This window comes from Pempheris klunzingeri, chromosome 8, assembly GCF_042242105.1.
Source record: "Pempheris klunzingeri isolate RE-2024b chromosome 8, fPemKlu1.hap1, whole genome shotgun sequence".
NCBI classification, from domain to species: Eukaryota; Metazoa; Chordata; class Actinopteri; order Acropomatiformes; family Pempheridae; genus Pempheris; species Pempheris klunzingeri.
This window is the reverse complement of record NC_092019.1, coordinates 25,506,913-25,522,560: the sequence shown is the minus strand read 5'-3', so window position 1 is coordinate 25,522,560 and position 15,648 is coordinate 25,506,913. Positions and strand designations below refer to the sequence as shown.

The 15,648-nt window shown below is 42.4% G+C and overlaps 3 protein-coding genes across 3 annotated transcripts; 1 reads left to right on the top strand and 2 right to left on the bottom strand.

Annotated features, from left to right (window-relative positions):
• Positions 1-152: 152 nt before the first annotated feature.
• On the bottom strand, positions 153-2,770 carry scnm1 (sodium channel modifier 1). The gene is made up of 8 exons (XM_070835314.1): positions 2,651-2,770; positions 2,395-2,465; positions 2,201-2,289; positions 1,553-1,647; positions 1,136-1,236; positions 876-1,024; positions 672-783; positions 153-541 (listed from the first exon to the last, which is right to left on the bottom strand). The coding sequence occupies exons 1-8, from the start codon at positions 2,699-2,701 to the stop codon at positions 418-420; spliced, it is 792 nt and encodes a 263-aa protein (XP_070691415.1). The 5' UTR covers positions 2,702-2,770; the 3' UTR covers positions 153-417.
• Positions 2,771-3,099: 329 nt separating this feature from the next.
• lysmd1 (LysM, putative peptidoglycan-binding, domain containing 1) lies at positions 3,100-7,087 on the top strand. Its single transcript, XM_070835482.1, has 3 exons — positions 3,100-3,664; positions 4,146-4,465; positions 6,038-7,087. Exons 1-3 carry the CDS (start codon positions 3,485-3,487, stop codon positions 6,225-6,227), a joined length of 690 nt encoding a protein of 229 aa, XP_070691583.1. The 5' UTR covers positions 3,100-3,484; the 3' UTR covers positions 6,228-7,087.
• A 97-nt stretch (positions 7,088-7,184) lies between these two features.
• tnfaip8l2b (tumor necrosis factor, alpha-induced protein 8-like 2b) lies at positions 7,185-13,320 on the bottom strand. The gene is made up of 3 exons (XM_070835483.1): positions 12,961-13,320; positions 8,376-8,699; positions 7,185-7,960 (listed from the first exon to the last, which is right to left on the bottom strand). The coding sequence occupies exons 2-3, from the start codon at positions 8,691-8,693 to the stop codon at positions 7,718-7,720; spliced, it is 561 nt and encodes a 186-aa protein (XP_070691584.1). The 5' UTR covers positions 8,694-8,699; positions 12,961-13,320; the 3' UTR covers positions 7,185-7,717.
• Positions 13,321-15,648: the final 2,328 nt, after the last annotated feature.

Below are 15,648 nucleotides of genomic sequence, written 5' to 3'. Positions count from 1 at the left end.
GTCAGTTTAGAGACTTCCTAATTCATCTCTGGCCTACTGTACTTTCTGGGTTCGCTCACTTTCACTTTTACATCCAAATTAAGTGGTTTAGATAACAGGAATGAGCCGTTACCTTGCCCAAGTCGGACTACATTGTAATGAAAATCTTATTGTAGAGCCTGTTTGATTTTTTAATATAGTAAAAACAGTAGCAAACATTCCAGGAATTTGATACAAAAATGCAAGGAAGTGTTGTACAGAATCTGCTGAGTGATTCATTTTCCTGGCACAACAAAAGGTATCAACGGTTGGAGCTGGTAATCATTGGTGAACAGTAAGCTTCTATTACCACTGAGGAGTGAGTCCCAAGATGGCACAAATCTTCTGGCTTCTGACTGTACCACTGTGGTACAAGGTAGCACGTGCTCTCCCACAGCTCTAAGTCCTCTTGTCTTGACTTGCAGATTGGGAGACAAGCGAAGGAGGCTCCTCCTCATCAGAGTCAAACTCCACATTCTCATCTTTGACCCACTGGCCGCTCCGGTCTTGCAACCAGCCATTACTAAGAAACAGACAAAACAAGGTGAGAGGCACTGAGGACTGTGAGGTCTAGTGGAGAGAATGAATAACCTCAGGCAGTACTGATTCACATCAGTCCAAACAAAACAAAAAAACAAAAAACACCTGTGTACCTTTTCAACTTCAGGTAGTGCTCCAGCTCTCTCCTCCTCTGGGCTGTTATAGGCTCTGCCTCCTGTGTCACTGCAGCCTGAGATCCTTTCGTGTCTTCTGGTGGATGTGACTCTTTATTGCCCACAGAAGACAAAGCACACAAAGTTAAAGTGTTCAGGCCTGGATTTTCTTCAACACAAAATATGAAAATAGACAGACTTTACCTGCTGTGCAGCCACTCGAACTGCCTTGTGATAAATTGCTTGAAACTTCAGTTTTCTGGAATTCTTTTTCTGATTCCGATACTGTTTGGCTGGAAGACTTGTCACTGGGATGTGGGCTGATGCTCAGTGGTCCTTTGTCAGATTTTGTACTAAAAAATATGATGACAGATTTATGTTTCAAATGATGCTTTTTCTTTGTTCCTTTTCTGGGATTTCAAATACACATGAGAATGTGTATATTAAACAACCTTGTCACTCACCTGGTTTTTCTATGGCAGCTGTTGTATGGTACGGTCTTTAATAAAGCATGATGTGTAAGCCTCCGTGTTTGTTCGAGTAAAGGGGAAGAACAGGAGGGTTCCTAAAAACACAGCACAGTCCAAAGTCACTGCTCCACATGCTCCGTCAAGTGTTGTTTAGGTTTTCCACAACAGATGGAGGCTTTAAATTGTTTGGCTGGACGTCATTTGTCAGGGTCGTATGGTCGTCACAAGGGCAACAACGTGGACCAACAGTCTCAGCAGGTTAAAGAAAGACTCATGTTATTCTCCAACGATGATTCATCGGCCTTCTGCCTGTTTCCTTTCTGTTGTTCCAGGGTTCCGCAAACAGCATTTCTGTACCACTACATGTACTCAGAGACTGTATCACTGCTCATAACTGTTGGAGTTACCAACCTGTCTTTTGTCTTCGGTCTGGACGTAGTCTTCATGTTGCCTTTTCGTTATTTCATGTTTCAGCTGTGCTTTCTTGCCATAGAACGCTTTTAATCCTGAACAAATGCAACATGAAAATGAATTATGTTTCCCACACCATTTATAATCACTTTAAGATGTTCATAAGCAGGGTTGGGGGCAGCATGGGTGGTCGGCACTGTCGCCTCACAGCAAGAAGGTTCCAGGTTCGCATCCCGGTTTAAACCTGGAATCTTTCTGTATGGAGTTTGCATGTTCTCCCCATGCTAGCGTGGGTTCTCTCCAGGTACTCCGGCTTCCTCCCACAATCCAAAAGATGTGCAAGCTGGGTTTATAGGTGACTCTAAATTGCCCGTAGGTGTGGGTGTGAGTGTGAGGGGTTGTTTGTCTCTGTATGGCGACCAGTCCTGGGTGCACCCTGCCCAAAGTCAGCTGGGATAGGCTCCATAATGGATGGATGGATAGATAGATATGCAGGGTTGGGTGATCACAACATGTGCCATACTGTTTGTATTACAGAACTGTGGCTATGGTGCAGGCTACACTGGTAAGTTAAGCATAGATAGGAAATCACTACATAAATACTGAACCACAAGAATGAACTAAGCATCATAAAGAAGAATGTGTCACCTTCGAGATGCCTCTTTCCCTTTCTGTGGACTGTCAGCATATCCACGGTGTCAAACACAGGCCGGTAGGAGCACACCAGGCAAGTGTACCTACAACCCGGATAGACAACTTCATGTGATAACGGCCTGTAACAGCCTCAGGTTACTACGTTTTCATTCACACACACACACATCAGTTTGTCAAGACAACGTCACCTTCCATTCTTCAGGAGAGCTGCTTCGTCTTCTGGAATAAAGTTAGACAGAAGATCTGCCACACGCCGTTTCTAGACCACAGGACAAGGATAACAGAGCGATAAGAGAGCGGTTCATACTTCGCTTTCTTATTCTGCTAACTTCACAGCTTCAAACACCATAGCTGTAGCTAGTTAGCTAGCAGGATGCTAACCATAACAGCACGTATAATCTCATCTGAAGTCTCTTCTAGAAAAGCCAAATAATAAACCGTTACCTTCAGGATGTTCAACTGACTCTTGTCATCACCGTCCCTTTTAAAAGACATTATTATTACGGTTGACAGTGTTAAAACAGATAACAGTAACAGGTTCTCCTGCTACTTCACGATAAGCTAAATACTGTTAGCAATGGTGCGTTTCCTGTCAAAGGGAGAAATGGGAAAAATACCATTCGGCATGTTTTGACCTCAGAGTTTGCCAATGGCCACCGATTTGTAGGTATTTCTCTACTACACCCTATATCTAAGTGTTTCTAAAGCTCACTAGATAGTAATTTAAGCATGTATCTTCAGTCACTTCGTATCGGTGGATTAATTCTGTTCCAAGCCATAAACTCTATATGAAGCTTAAAGTTGTAATCGTTATTCCAATAGTCTTGAATGCAGCGCATGCGGCGACTCATGGGACTCTGCACGGCAGCCATGGCAACACATGCCAGCAGACAGCTGACTACAGGAAGCATGACAACATGCTCACTCACAGCTTCTCTGGTAACTTTCTAGGTGTTTGTTTGAGAGATAGCGGAGGTTCAACTTGTTGTCGAGTAAGTTATTGGCATTAATAGTGACATGAGTTTCGACAGGTAACGTTTGCAAGATACAGTTTGACACAGAAAAAAGCTCCAGAGTCAACGTTAATTAACGTTAGCTAAGTTGATGACTTAGCTAACTAACAGGCTAACTAAGCTGCTAGTTTGGTTACTGAAACTTTTATGTCGGCTACGTGGGCTGTATTCTCAGAATGTGAACTACGTTAAAGTTTGCTGGTAACGGCAGTGTACCACCGTTTGCTCGGTTGCCGACTCCTCGCTAGCTAAGTGCTTCGGGACCATGTCCGGGGAGCGAGCTCCTCTGCCCACCGGGGGGAACGGCCTGCTCCGCGGGAGCCGCACCAAGTCTTACGGCAGTTTGGTCCGGTCTCCGCTCTCCCCGGTTCGCCAGAGACGGATTGAACACAAAATTCAGCCAGGAGAGACACTTCAAGGCCTGGCCCTGAAATATGGAGTGACTGTAAGTGTTACATTAAACCGTTATGCATTACATCAATATTTACGTCAGCTGTTTTATGTTTGTGCAGTGTTCCTTCAGCTTCCTGCCTTCTTTCAATATTTTAAAAGTAATAGTGATGATAGTGATGAGATATTATTGTACATTTTCTTACTGGTTATTTGCTTTTGTGCATCAGTACCATTTTGTTTTGAAATCTCAGCTATAGCACTTGTTTCTAATAGTTGGAACATGGCTGCACTAAGTCAGTGGTTCAGTGAAATAACCTTTGTATGTGTTAAAGAGTGCTGAGTCCCCAAAAGCAGACCAGCACGTGAATTAAACAGTTCAGCATGAATAAACAGTTTAATTGGAACGCTGTCCTGTTGATTTTAGTAAAATAAAGCAGGCGACATTGGCCAACATTTTAGAAATAAGTGAGACATACATAAGTCAAGCTCAAAACAAGTTTGCAGAAGGCTGACGAGATAATCTCCTCTTTCAGATGGAGCAAATCAAAAGAGCAAACAGGCTGTACACCAATGACTCGATATTCCTGAAGAAGTCCCTGTCGATCCCTGTGCTGTCAGATGTGGACCGCAGCAGTAACGGGGTGGATTTGGTTGTAGAAGACGGTGAAGAAGACCGTGCTGGTCACGCTTCTGTCCAAAATGGGCACACAGGGAGCTCCGCCGCGAAGGCGCAGAATGATGGCAAAGAGACGGTGCCAGACCTTACTCCGGTGGATTTTTTGAAAAGGTTGGATGGCATGATAAGTCAGTCCAAGCAGGCTGCTGTCAAAGGATGCCAGGATGCAGAGAAAAGGTTGGGTGTGCATAGCTCTCACTGCTTGTTTGTGCACACTAGACATAGTTCAGACATAGTTGTGCTCCATGATTGTGGTGTGACTAATTCCTCAAGTCCTGCCATTTAGTTACCTCTTCCCACCATGACGTTTTGCGTACAATCTTATCAGCAAACATAACTTGACGTATGAGACAGTATCTTAGGATAATGTCAAGTCGACGTAAAACAAAATATTCGCACACCCAAGACACACAAATGCACGACACATATCCATTCATACTGGATTTGTTCATCTGACACGTTACACGTATGGCTCTCCTCCCAACCCCCTACCCTCTGTAGCAGAAATCAGACGCATAAACACACACATCACATGAATTCTATGTCCTGATCTCCACCAGATACCACCCTTCCCCTTTCTCAGCCACGCCACAAGTTACCTTTTAGTGTCTTCCATACCTCTTTGGATTGCTTTGTGTGGTTGGTATCTTCAGACAGTGTCTTTTCTATAGCTAAATAACATCTCATCAATTCTTTCCCCCGTAAAGTGGGTGCTTCTGTTTTCAGTGTTTTAAAATGAGTTTCCCATGAACCAGGGAGGAAAACATAAGCTGCCATCCCGTAAGAAATCAATCAGTCAATCTTTATTTATATAGCGCCCATTCATAACAGACTCTTTACATAAAGAGAGATCCCTTCTTGAATTTCATTCCACATTTCATTTCCTAACTGTAGATTTTCATTTGTGGCAATTCTGTCAGCATCTCTTCAATTTAGTGCTAGCTTCTTTAAAATCAATATCTTTATTTATATGTTATAGTAAAACTTTTCCAAAGAGTAAAGTTTAGCTTGTTCTTTCTGCAGGATGTTGTTTAATCAATTACTTGCATGCTGTTTTCCTTTTAATAATCCAGTTTTTTAGCTGTAAATATCTAAAGTAAATGTATTCTGTAGTTCTGTACAAGATACCTAATTATATTTTCTTTTGTTAACACAAATTGCCATAGTATTTTTTTTGTTGCCTGATTGGCATCTAACGTAGTTATAAAATGAGGAAATCTGCAACTTTCTTTTAAGAGCACAACAGCCAGCTGAAGACAGGGCAGGCCAACCTGGCCGTGTGGGTCGTTCATTTTGGGAGGGCATTAGGGCCACACTGTGGGGCTGTGGTATAATTCTAGCAGTGTATTTTACAAATACTGCATGTTCAAGATGATTCACTTACTTAGGTATAGAAAACATTGTGTCATAGCCTAATACATGTGATATGCATTAATATATATTCATTTTGACACTACGTGAACATAGATCTCTCAGTCAAACACACCCAGCCATCTCACCGGCTTCTTCAGTCTAATAAACCACTTCCCACTTTTTCACCTAATCCTCTGGTTCAAACACAGTTGTCACTACATGTGTCAGGGAATATAAATGTCATTCAGAGGAGACTTGTTTGATATTTCAGCAGGACTCTGCTATGAGCGTATGTCAAAATGGGACTGAAAGCTGCAGAAGATGAATGAGGCTGCTTGTGGGAGTCCTATCAGTTTTCAGACTTACAGTATCTTCTTATCTGTTTATTCTTCAAAGGGTTGCCGCCCTAGAAGCAGCTTGCTCCAGCAGGACATCAGACTGGCGGCCACTTACAAGGTCGCAGAGTGCCATTTCATCTTCCAGAATGCAGCTGCAGCAGCAGGCAGCACATGGAGCAGTACCCCTAACTATCACCAAACTCACCAAGACACTGAGAGACAGGGAAGATGAGATCTTCCAGTTGTGACATGTTCTTTCTGCTGTTTCACTCCGATCATTAAAGAAACTTTCCCAGAAAGCCACATTGCTGGGTTTGGCCTCCAGGATAAAAGAGCATTACAGATAAAGCAATAGATCTCCTGCTGCTGTATGGAGCTTAAATGTACTGCCATTTTCTATAGACCATATAATGGGAAGTCTTTTTTTAACCAGTTTTAAAAGGAACATTGCACTTGTGTAGCCTTGTTATTTATTTGTTGACACATGCTGTGTTGTAGATTTTGAGAAGCTTCATATGGTCCATAGTTGTGTTTGGCTTGTTTTCACACGCAGGAGTGTGAAATGTTAAAAATGAGAATCTGCGGTCACATGTTGGTCAAGTCATATGACTCTTCATATGGTCGACTCAACAAGTGGCTATTGTGTAATGCTACCTCATAATGCAAAGCTGGCTACGTTTTCTGACTAAAACTGGTAACCATGATGCGTAAGGTGTATAAATCAAGTATAGAAATCATCTTCACTGTAATATTGAGAGCACAGTACGTTACTGCCGAAGAATTGAAACTCTGTTGTAGCCAAAGTTTAAAAAAGAGACATCCTCTTTCCCTCTTTAGAATATGTTTAGACCGCAATCTTTGTGTCTGTTAGGGGCAGATTTTTCATAGTTCATTTTGAAATAAAATGTTTTGACCCCATGAAAAGGTTCCCGTCTGTCCAGACTCGCACTTGGTCTTCAAGAACAGCTTTCTGTCATTTAATAGTTTAACAGAATTTTCAGCATATTATTGCTTTCTTTTCTTTTTTACCTTGTGTGTAGATATTCAAAGCCTTTGTAATGTAAAACCAAAGAATAACCTGTGATCGGATCCTCAGATAAACACACATTATAGGACTAACATTGAAGCTCTTGTAGTTAACATCATTTAAGAGTCGGCCTTTTGTTGGGGCTTCTAAACAGGTTTGAAGCTGAGAATACAAAGCGTTGGTGTCCACTCTGGGGTTATTTGCTTTATTATTGGATGCATTGTCTTTGGGATGCCTCAGTAAATACAGTGCATTGAGTAGCTGAAGCGTGATCATGATCATCTGGACCACCAGATGGCAGTGCTGGACTTACATCGGCATTGCTCCCTGTCAGCTCTCCTTTTGCAGTCTGTCCAGCTGTTTTAACTCCTCCTGAATACATAACGTCAGTAGTTCAGTAGTACATTGGATGACATTTCAAAATCTAATAAAACAGCTGATATAGTATAAACCAGTTTGGTTTCTGTGAACTTTGTCTGACTGGACAAGTACATATCACCTCTAAACGTTAAAAACATGAGGAATGACTCAACCGACTTAATTTTATCCCACATGTTCTTTGAGAACGATGGGGCAGCAGTTTCGTTCTCAGATCACTCGTCATACATGGCCAGTCCTCAGCAGCAGTAAGACCAATTTGTCCAACAGCTTTGAGTCTTAAGTGAGTCTTCCTGTCGATCTCCCAGTGTCTGACATTATATTGTTTCTATGTCATATTGTCCCGTCCTCCATCAGTTTGTCGAGTCCTTTGCAGATCTTGGTGAGGTGGGGTCGGAGCGGGCCCTCTGGCTCATACAGTTTGGTCAGCAGCTCTGGGTCTGAGTAATGGTTGAAGACGTGGTTGATGCGACCGTGGGATTTAGGCGTGAGGTGGGCGTGGACCAGCTTCAGAAGCAGATCCCTGCAGCTGGTCAGGAGGTCGGCCATCACTGCCTTGTCAAAGGTAAAGTCCACCTGCACCGGTCGGGGGAAATGTCATATCAGAATGCTTTTGCTGTGAATGTTTCATGTCTTTGTTCATCTCCAATATCTGTAGTTGACAAAATACATCATCTGATGGGGAATTTGTAACTGTGAGAAATATATATTAAGACTATGAGCTTGTACATCAAGTCCTTTATGAGGATATCTGCATATCTTTGAAAATGAAATACATATATACAGCTACATACACTTTTTAGATATTTTAATTTTCTCACAAGCTTTTTTTGCACTTGCCCTTTTTTGTGTGTGACCTATTTATGTCCTGTCATATGTTGTGAAAGCAGAGACGGGAACCATTGAAATTAAGGTCACAGAGTGAAGTACATTCATTTCAGATGACAGAGTAAGACCCTGTCGATTGATGCGTTAATATGTGGAGACATACCTCGTAGAAGCTGATAGCTGTCATGGCTCCCTGGTGCAGCTTCTTCTTAAAATCTTGGGCCATTCCCAGCTCCTCTGTGCTAAAACGGTTGTTTCTGAACAGCACTCCGATCTTCACGGCTATCTTGATCAGGTTTTTGATCACTTTCTGGGCCTCACCTTTATTACCCAAGTACTCTTTGGAGACACGGTAAAGTTCATCCAGGATCTCGCTGGTGGTATCGTCAATGAACATTTGGACAGAGCTTTTGGTGGCCATGCTGCTGAGGATTTTCTTCTGCGCCTTCAAGGCCATGTCCTTTGAGTTGAAAGTGTCCATGGTTGCCTGAATTGTCAGGGAGAGGGAAGAGGTATTTTTTAAAGTCAGTAACAATGTTGATGAATTACAATACTGCTATCCTGATAATCATTTCAATGCTCACACAAGTTTCGAATTGTCCTCAGAGAGTGGATATTTAGTGATTATAAACAAAGTGGAAAATATTAAAATGTGGAGCTAATCCAGAGCCTCAGTCAGTGAAGAATTAGAGAATTAGAGAAGATTCTTCATTGCAGGAATAAAAGTAAAAGCGGCAAAAAGAGCACCTCCTCTAGCAATGATGATGAAGATATTTATAGACACAGCCCTGAAGTAAGAGGAAGGACAACAGTTTCAAACCCCAACTGCAGCCTTTTACTGACACACAACACACAGGTTCAGTGAAGTAGCCGGAGGTTAAGTGCCATGATCGAGGGCCAAATGTTTGTTGTTGTGGAAGCTAGGCAGGACAACACATGCTCACTTTCTCTTGTCCAAATCAAGATGATCAGGGGATTTGAACAGGCGACGCACCAGTCATTACAACCTATTCATACACCTCTCCACACACATCACTGAAGCACATTTCAGCGACAAACTGACACCAATTACACCTCAAATAGTTTATAAACTGATATTCTCACATTTCCGAATCAGCAAACACTGAAAATACTGTGTATCACGTCAGGTGTCAAACTGTTTTAATGTGATGTTAGTTCCAGTGTTTGTTGTTGTATCTGACATGCACATATGATGCCAAAAGGGAAAAGTACCATGGAAAAGACTCCACAGAGGCTTTTAATTTCTCCACTGAGAACCCCCCCGAGATGTCATCAGCATGCATGCAACACGCTACGACACTACTACAAAATCCACTGTTTATCTTTGATTGTCAACACAGTTTGAATTAATTCCTTTTTAATGACATTTAATTTCTCCTAATCTCTGATGTGAAAGCAGGCAGATCGAGTGAATCATCCACAGAGGAAAACTACATTCACATATTATTTAGCTGATGTTGTTCTGCTTGAAGCACACAAAGACTGGGCATGAAAAATAAGGTTGAATTCCAACGTAATCAAAGTAACAACAATTGAAAGGATTATACTCAACATGACTCTTACAGTCGATGAAACAAATATGTGTCCTTGTAGAATACTTGGTAGCTAAATCCTAGTTTTATCTCCAAACACACAAGGAACGATTTAAGTCTTACTTCAATGCTCAACTCACACTTAACTTTAATCCAAAGTATTTGTGATCAGTAAGGCGGCATCGACAGAGACGTACGGTATCTCTTCCACCCATCAGTGACTCTGAAACAGCTGTGCATCCTCTCCTACTTGCTGCGTTCCATTTGGCCTGATGATCACTCATTTATACAGCACACCTGCAAACAGGCCCTAAATTCAAAGGATGGTTCCTGAGCATCTTTAGGTGTAACTCTCTGCAATAAATCCCACTGCTGGCCTGTGCGGACAAGTATTTGAGGGAAGCAGGTAGGGTGCATAGCTGAGGCAGGTCTATGCCTGCTGTTTCCAGATTGCATCAGTGATGGAACAGAAAGTGAGCATCCTGAACCAAATGACTAGTTTAATTACAAGCCTGAGGTCTGCCTTTGGGTGAAACAACAGCGACTCTGTCATTGAACCATCCTGTGTATTAACAACAGCATATTGTGTGTAAACTTACAGTTAGATGACTGGCCCATGGCTGCTTTAATGTGCTTCTCTCATGCCCGTTTGTGCTTAGTAGACAGCATTATTCAAATGATGATATTCTCGTTGTCCGACTCCGGTGATGCACAGTCAGCACTGTCAGCAAATTACTCCACAGCTCACTTACAAACGTAAAAGTGAACCAGTCACATTAACGATTGTATTATGCAAATAGGCAGCTCTCACTGTGACTCTCCCCAGCCCTGGTGTGCACCCCAACCCCAGCTGCATAATCCATATAACATCCATAATAAACAGTCACTTTTATAGGATATCACGCCAGGTTCTATTTTACATTCTTAACCATTCATTTTGAACAAGTGTCACATTTCTAATAACGCTCTTTGTTACAAAAGCTTTGGAGTCCCTGTAGGGAATTAAAGAACGTTCATTAGATTAATTTCCCTTAACGGTGATAATGGAAGTGGCGCTGCGTGATAGCTATTTCAGATTCATGCTTCAATCTCATTTATTTGCTAAAAAGACAACAGGGATTTGAGGGACATGCACGGTATGTAGCCACCAGTTTGTTTTCCACGTCCTGAAATGTAACTCCGCAGTTGGAGACTGCTCAGAGGCTGGCTTTTTGTGCATCTACTTTGTTTGTTTTTAGCAGAACTATCAGGGGGTGGAGGGCATTTGGAGAGCGTTGAAACATTTCTGTATTACAGCAGCGCATTGCCATGAAACCATTTCTGTAATCGTTCAATCGGTCACATTGAGGATGGTTTCGATGTTGAGCATCAATTTTCTAATACAGATGGATTAAAGAGGGCTGTTAAGCGTTGGCTCGTTGTTGACATCCACCATGGACTGACTGCATTATATGTTCCAGTGTTTGTTTCTCCTGTAGGCTGTGTGAGACCGAATACTGTAAGAAGAGAGAACATAACCGAGCTGAACTGTCACAGTAGAGACACAGTACCTGGTTTCAGAGTTACTGTAAGAGCCAGACAGGGAGAACTCTTACTTGTTAGGTTAATGGACAGTCGAGGAGAGAGAGCTGATTGGTGGAGTCATCCAGGCAGGCGGGAGAGGTATTTAGCATTCCTCAGATGACTCCTGCTTTGAGCTCAGTGCTTGTGTACATGTATGAACTTGTGCAAATGTGGATGTGCATTTGAATAGAAGTTTTCTTTTTTTTTTAATTAAATGTATTTGGCTTTTTTGCTTTCCGTTTTTTTTTTTGCAAAGAAAAAGCATTGGATTCCTCCTAGCACATATGTGTGTGTGTTTGCGTGCACGTGTTGGAATGAAGTATGAAGATAAACCCTCTCACTTAAAGGTTGATCCACGAAGCCCCTTTTGACTCAGCCAATTAAAATGCGCCTTGTACTGTTATTGGAGTGCAGCAGCGCCTCGTTACTATGAGCCTGACTCTGAAACATCCTCGCTGGCTTTCATCAGCAGGCTTGGGGCTGGTTAGACTGAGCTGTACATAGCTGGTGAGACTGAGAGGAGAGGGTTAGGTCTCTTTTCGCTGGCCGCAGCCTTTGATCAGATTGAACAATGAGAATGCTCCAGAAAAAAAAAAAAAAAAAACCAACACACACAGAAAGCCATACCACTCAGATGAAAACAAGGAGGCTGTTGTTGAAAAGTCATCACTGAGGTACAAGGATGATATTGAACCGCTAGAAACTTTTATTTTCTCCCTGTGATGAGCCAAAGAGGATTAGATAGTAGCCGTTCATTTCTCTGTCTTTAGAAAGCAGCTTTCTGTGGACGATGAGTATCGTGCCAGGATGAAGTGTCACTTCCGCTGTGTGTTTTTGAACTGGGGGCAACATGGCTGAAGTTTCAGATGTGTAGATCTTGCCTTTAACTTCTTCCTATTATGTTACTTCACTGGCACACTGAACTCCTCATAGACATCTGTAAGTATTCAGTTGGTTCTATATTTAGTCTGCTTTTTGCCCTCTTCACTTAACAAATCTTTAGTTTGAACAAAAAAAAAATCCACAATAAACTTTTTAGTGATAGACAAGAAAGCGTTATGAAATCTTCAAAAAGCACACATTACAGAAGTACTCTTTAAGCATTGCATAACTTTCCTAAATTGTTGTTGCTCAACTCCACCAACACCACCCATCTACCATGCCTCAATAGGGAAGCGAAACAGACAGCAGTTGGCTAAATGAGAGAGAGTCACCTGCAGAGCCCCACAGCTTATATTCATTCAGACACTGCACGCTTTTACTGTCTTTGTCGCTGACTTAACGTGCTTCAAATCAAAGTAGGCCAGCGAAGGAGGGAAAGTCCACTGCCTTGAGATTTCAGTTGAGCAACTCCCAGCGTGTGCAAATACAAGCGTGAGCTCAACATCTGTGCGAGTCACTGTACTTGTTACAGCATGACTGAGCGTACATGCATATCTTCCCACTCTCAAGATGGGGAAGTGGAGAGAAGTCATGCAATTTGTTCCAATCATCCCTCTACTCAGTCTGTCTCTTCTGGGCGTCAGTGGTGACTGCTCTTAATTTTCAAAGAACAAGAGGAAACGAAATACTAATCTGGGCCCAGAGGAGTTCTTATTTTACCGGCACATGAACATGGCAAAAGTGTCTTACCTGTGTGTATGTGCGTGTGCACAGTCCCCCTCCCTCCTGTTCTGTGTCAGATAGCTCTCCCTCGGCTCAGGGTCTCAGATTGACAGCACAGGCCCGCTGATTTAACAAGATCCCTTCATCTTCACCATGAGCAGAACCAGAGTCCAAAAAACAGCCCTCCTGCAGCGCTTCTGTCAGGGCTGCCTCTCTGTCTTAAGATAATGTTGAGTTGTACTTCCTTGAGGAACTAAATTGCTATGACACACCCCTCAGCGTGTCTCTCTCTCTCTCTCTCTCTCTCTCTCTCTCTCTCTCTCTCTCACCAGTTTCTCTCTATCTTGTGTTTCCCTCCTCAATTCGAATTCAAACTTTAAAACCTCTGTGTGCTGTTGCCCTCTCTCATCACACCTTGGCACTGAGTCTGTCTTTCTCTCTCCCTGCTCTTCTCTGTATTGCTGACGTTGTGCCTCTGCTTGTTCTGACAAGTGAAAACCCCAGAAAGAATTTAGCAATAATCCAGTGATGTAGCCAGTTGAAAAGGGAGTGGCTTAACCCCTTTTTTTGTGTTCACCTTCGCTGGAATGCAGCTCCTGTCAGTGCCGCTAAGCACTATGTCCCTCCCCATGTGTCTCTTATTCAAGGTAGAATCAAAACAACGGGCAGCCAGAGCCGCGTTGCAGTTTATGAACAAAATGCACTTCTTACATATACTCTTATCTGGCTCTGTGTCATCATCTGGCATCCATATGTCAAGTCTCCTCATCTGTGTATTATCTGCTTCTTATATCTGCTTAATGCTCATATTAGTTAGTGTTGTTTTAAAGTTACAGAACAATTGCCATATGTATTAAACATTTTTTTGAGAAAGATTCATTTATTTGAAAAGACAAACTGAAGTTGAACTTATTTGGAAATAACCAGAATAGGCCATTTCTGAATAAATTGTGGGGTGAATGCTGGCTGTTGAATGGCTGATGCTAAATTGATTGCTGGCTTTTAGCGAAGCACCAGCTGGAGGAGCATGAATGAATTTGAAAAGTGGGAAATGGGTCAAATTAGGAAATCTGAATGAGTTGGGTTGAATATTTTCAAAAAAGAAAAGTATTGATGGGATTGAAAGATTAAATAAAATTCAAATCATGTATTTATGATAGATGAGCAACATTTGGAGTATTAATGGAGTATTAATTAGCACGTTGACATCATAATGATGAGTACAAAATAATGAATCACGATGGAAACTACACTTCATATAGTGACTCTACAATGAATCACGATCGATGGATTTATTGTAGTCACAGCATATTAAAGCCTGAGGCCTGTATCACTCCTATGAATGTGGCTTTGTTTGAGCTGGTTTCCATATAACCTTTTCAAGTCTTGCATGAGTGAGCGAGAGGTAAATACAGATAATAATATGCTTATTAATATAGGATATAATCCAGAATAACCAATATTGAGTGTGTTATTGTTCACAGCAGAGTACTTGGCCTTGGCAACTCCTGCAAACATGTCAGCAGGTCTGAAGTCATGAATTCAACAATTCATTTAGAATCAGGAAGTGCCCCCTGATTCTAAAGCGGTTTGTTTATCTGTAGGTTTATCTGAATGGCAACCATCTGTGCTGAGGGGCTGCTGGCTGAAGCTCAGGTCATTCAAAAAGACCCGTCCAATGAATTCTTGCGAATGTTAATTGTTGTCAGATGTTGGGGTTAAAGGTTGCGCTGAAACCCAGCTGGACTACGAGGAGTGCCTGGACAGGATACCGGCCCACCAGTGTGCAGTGTAGACCGAAACACACCTGCCTCTTTGTTTTGCCTCCCGCTTGGCCCTTCTGCAAGAAATTAACAAGAGTAAAGTCGTGGTAAACTTTGCAACTGCAGAGTGAGGTCTGTCACCGTGACAACAGACAGGAAGTAGTGCTTAAGCGGTTTCCTGATGGCTTCCTCTTTATCGTGTAATGACATCTCACAAGGAAACATCAGCAGGGAGCACTCAGCTGAATATCTGTGTGTTTGAGTGTGCACGCTTGCATGTGTTTGTACGCCGAAGCGAGCGTGGTGTGTGTGAAGGAGAACGCTCTCCCTGAAATGTGCTGTCACCCGCCTCACCTTCGTACCGTACACAGCTTACACACTTGCCTCTTTTGGTTATGAGATAATGAGAGGAACTTCAATTATGTCACTCATCTTTCATTAAAAGATCTCACGGACCTTCAGCCTCTGACCTTCCACACACGTATACGGTCCATGACATAATGGCAGTGTGATATCATCAGATGACTAAGACGGGGAATGAGTGGCCTCATAACCACTGAGGTCAGGGAATTGCGCCTGAAGATTTGGAGCCTGAATTGGATGAAGGATTTGGTGAGCTTAGGTGCTGTCTGCGCTCATGCTGTCTTTCCACTCACAGTGTTATAAGATAGATGATGGGCACAGATCAAGATGAGCAGATGCTGGTTCAGGGGAGGCATGAGATTAGATATATATGATCAGTCTGCAGCTAAGAGAGATTCACTTTCCCCCCACGGCATGATCAGATATGGAATTCTTCCATCTCATTATTTTTTTTAACATGTGAAGAACCTCATGGGAATCAGAAAGTAACTCACTCATTGTTCCCGGCCCCTGATTCATTAGCCACTTCATTTATTCATTAACTGCTGGGCATCCTATCCCCTCCTGGTGGCTTTTAAAGGGCATAGCA

Excerpts from the sequence above, each read along its gene's own strand:
- scnm1 (XM_070835314.1), bottom strand. The coding sequence starts at position 2,701 with ATGTCTTTTAAAAGGGACGGTGATGACAAGAGTCAGTTGAACATCCTG. Across the intron at positions 2,466-2,650 it reads GTCAGTTGAACATCCTGAAG|AAACGGCGTGTGGCAGATCT; the intron begins GTAACGGTTTAT and ends CCTGTGGTCTAG. Across the intron at positions 542-671 it reads CACTACCTGAAGTTGAAAAG|TAATGGCTGGTTGCAAGACC; the intron begins GTACACAGGTGT and ends TCTGTTTCTTAG.
- lysmd1 (XM_070835482.1), top strand. The coding sequence starts at position 3,485 with ATGTCCGGGGAGCGAGCTCCTCTGCCCACCGGGGGGAACGGCCTGCTC. Across the intron at positions 3,665-4,145 it reads CCCTGAAATATGGAGTGACT|ATGGAGCAAATCAAAAGAGC; the intron begins GTAAGTGTTACA and ends CTCCTCTTTCAG. Across the intron at positions 4,466-6,037 it reads TGCCAGGATGCAGAGAAAAG|GGTTGCCGCCCTAGAAGCAG; the intron begins GTTGGGTGTGCA and ends TATTCTTCAAAG.
- tnfaip8l2b (XM_070835483.1), bottom strand. The coding sequence starts at position 8,693 with ATGGACACTTTCAACTCAAAGGACATGGCCTTGAAGGCGCAGAAGAAA. Across the intron at positions 7,961-8,375 it reads CAGCTATCAGCTTCTACGAG|GTGGACTTTACCTTTGACAA; the intron begins GTATGTCTCCAC and ends CGACCGGTGCAG.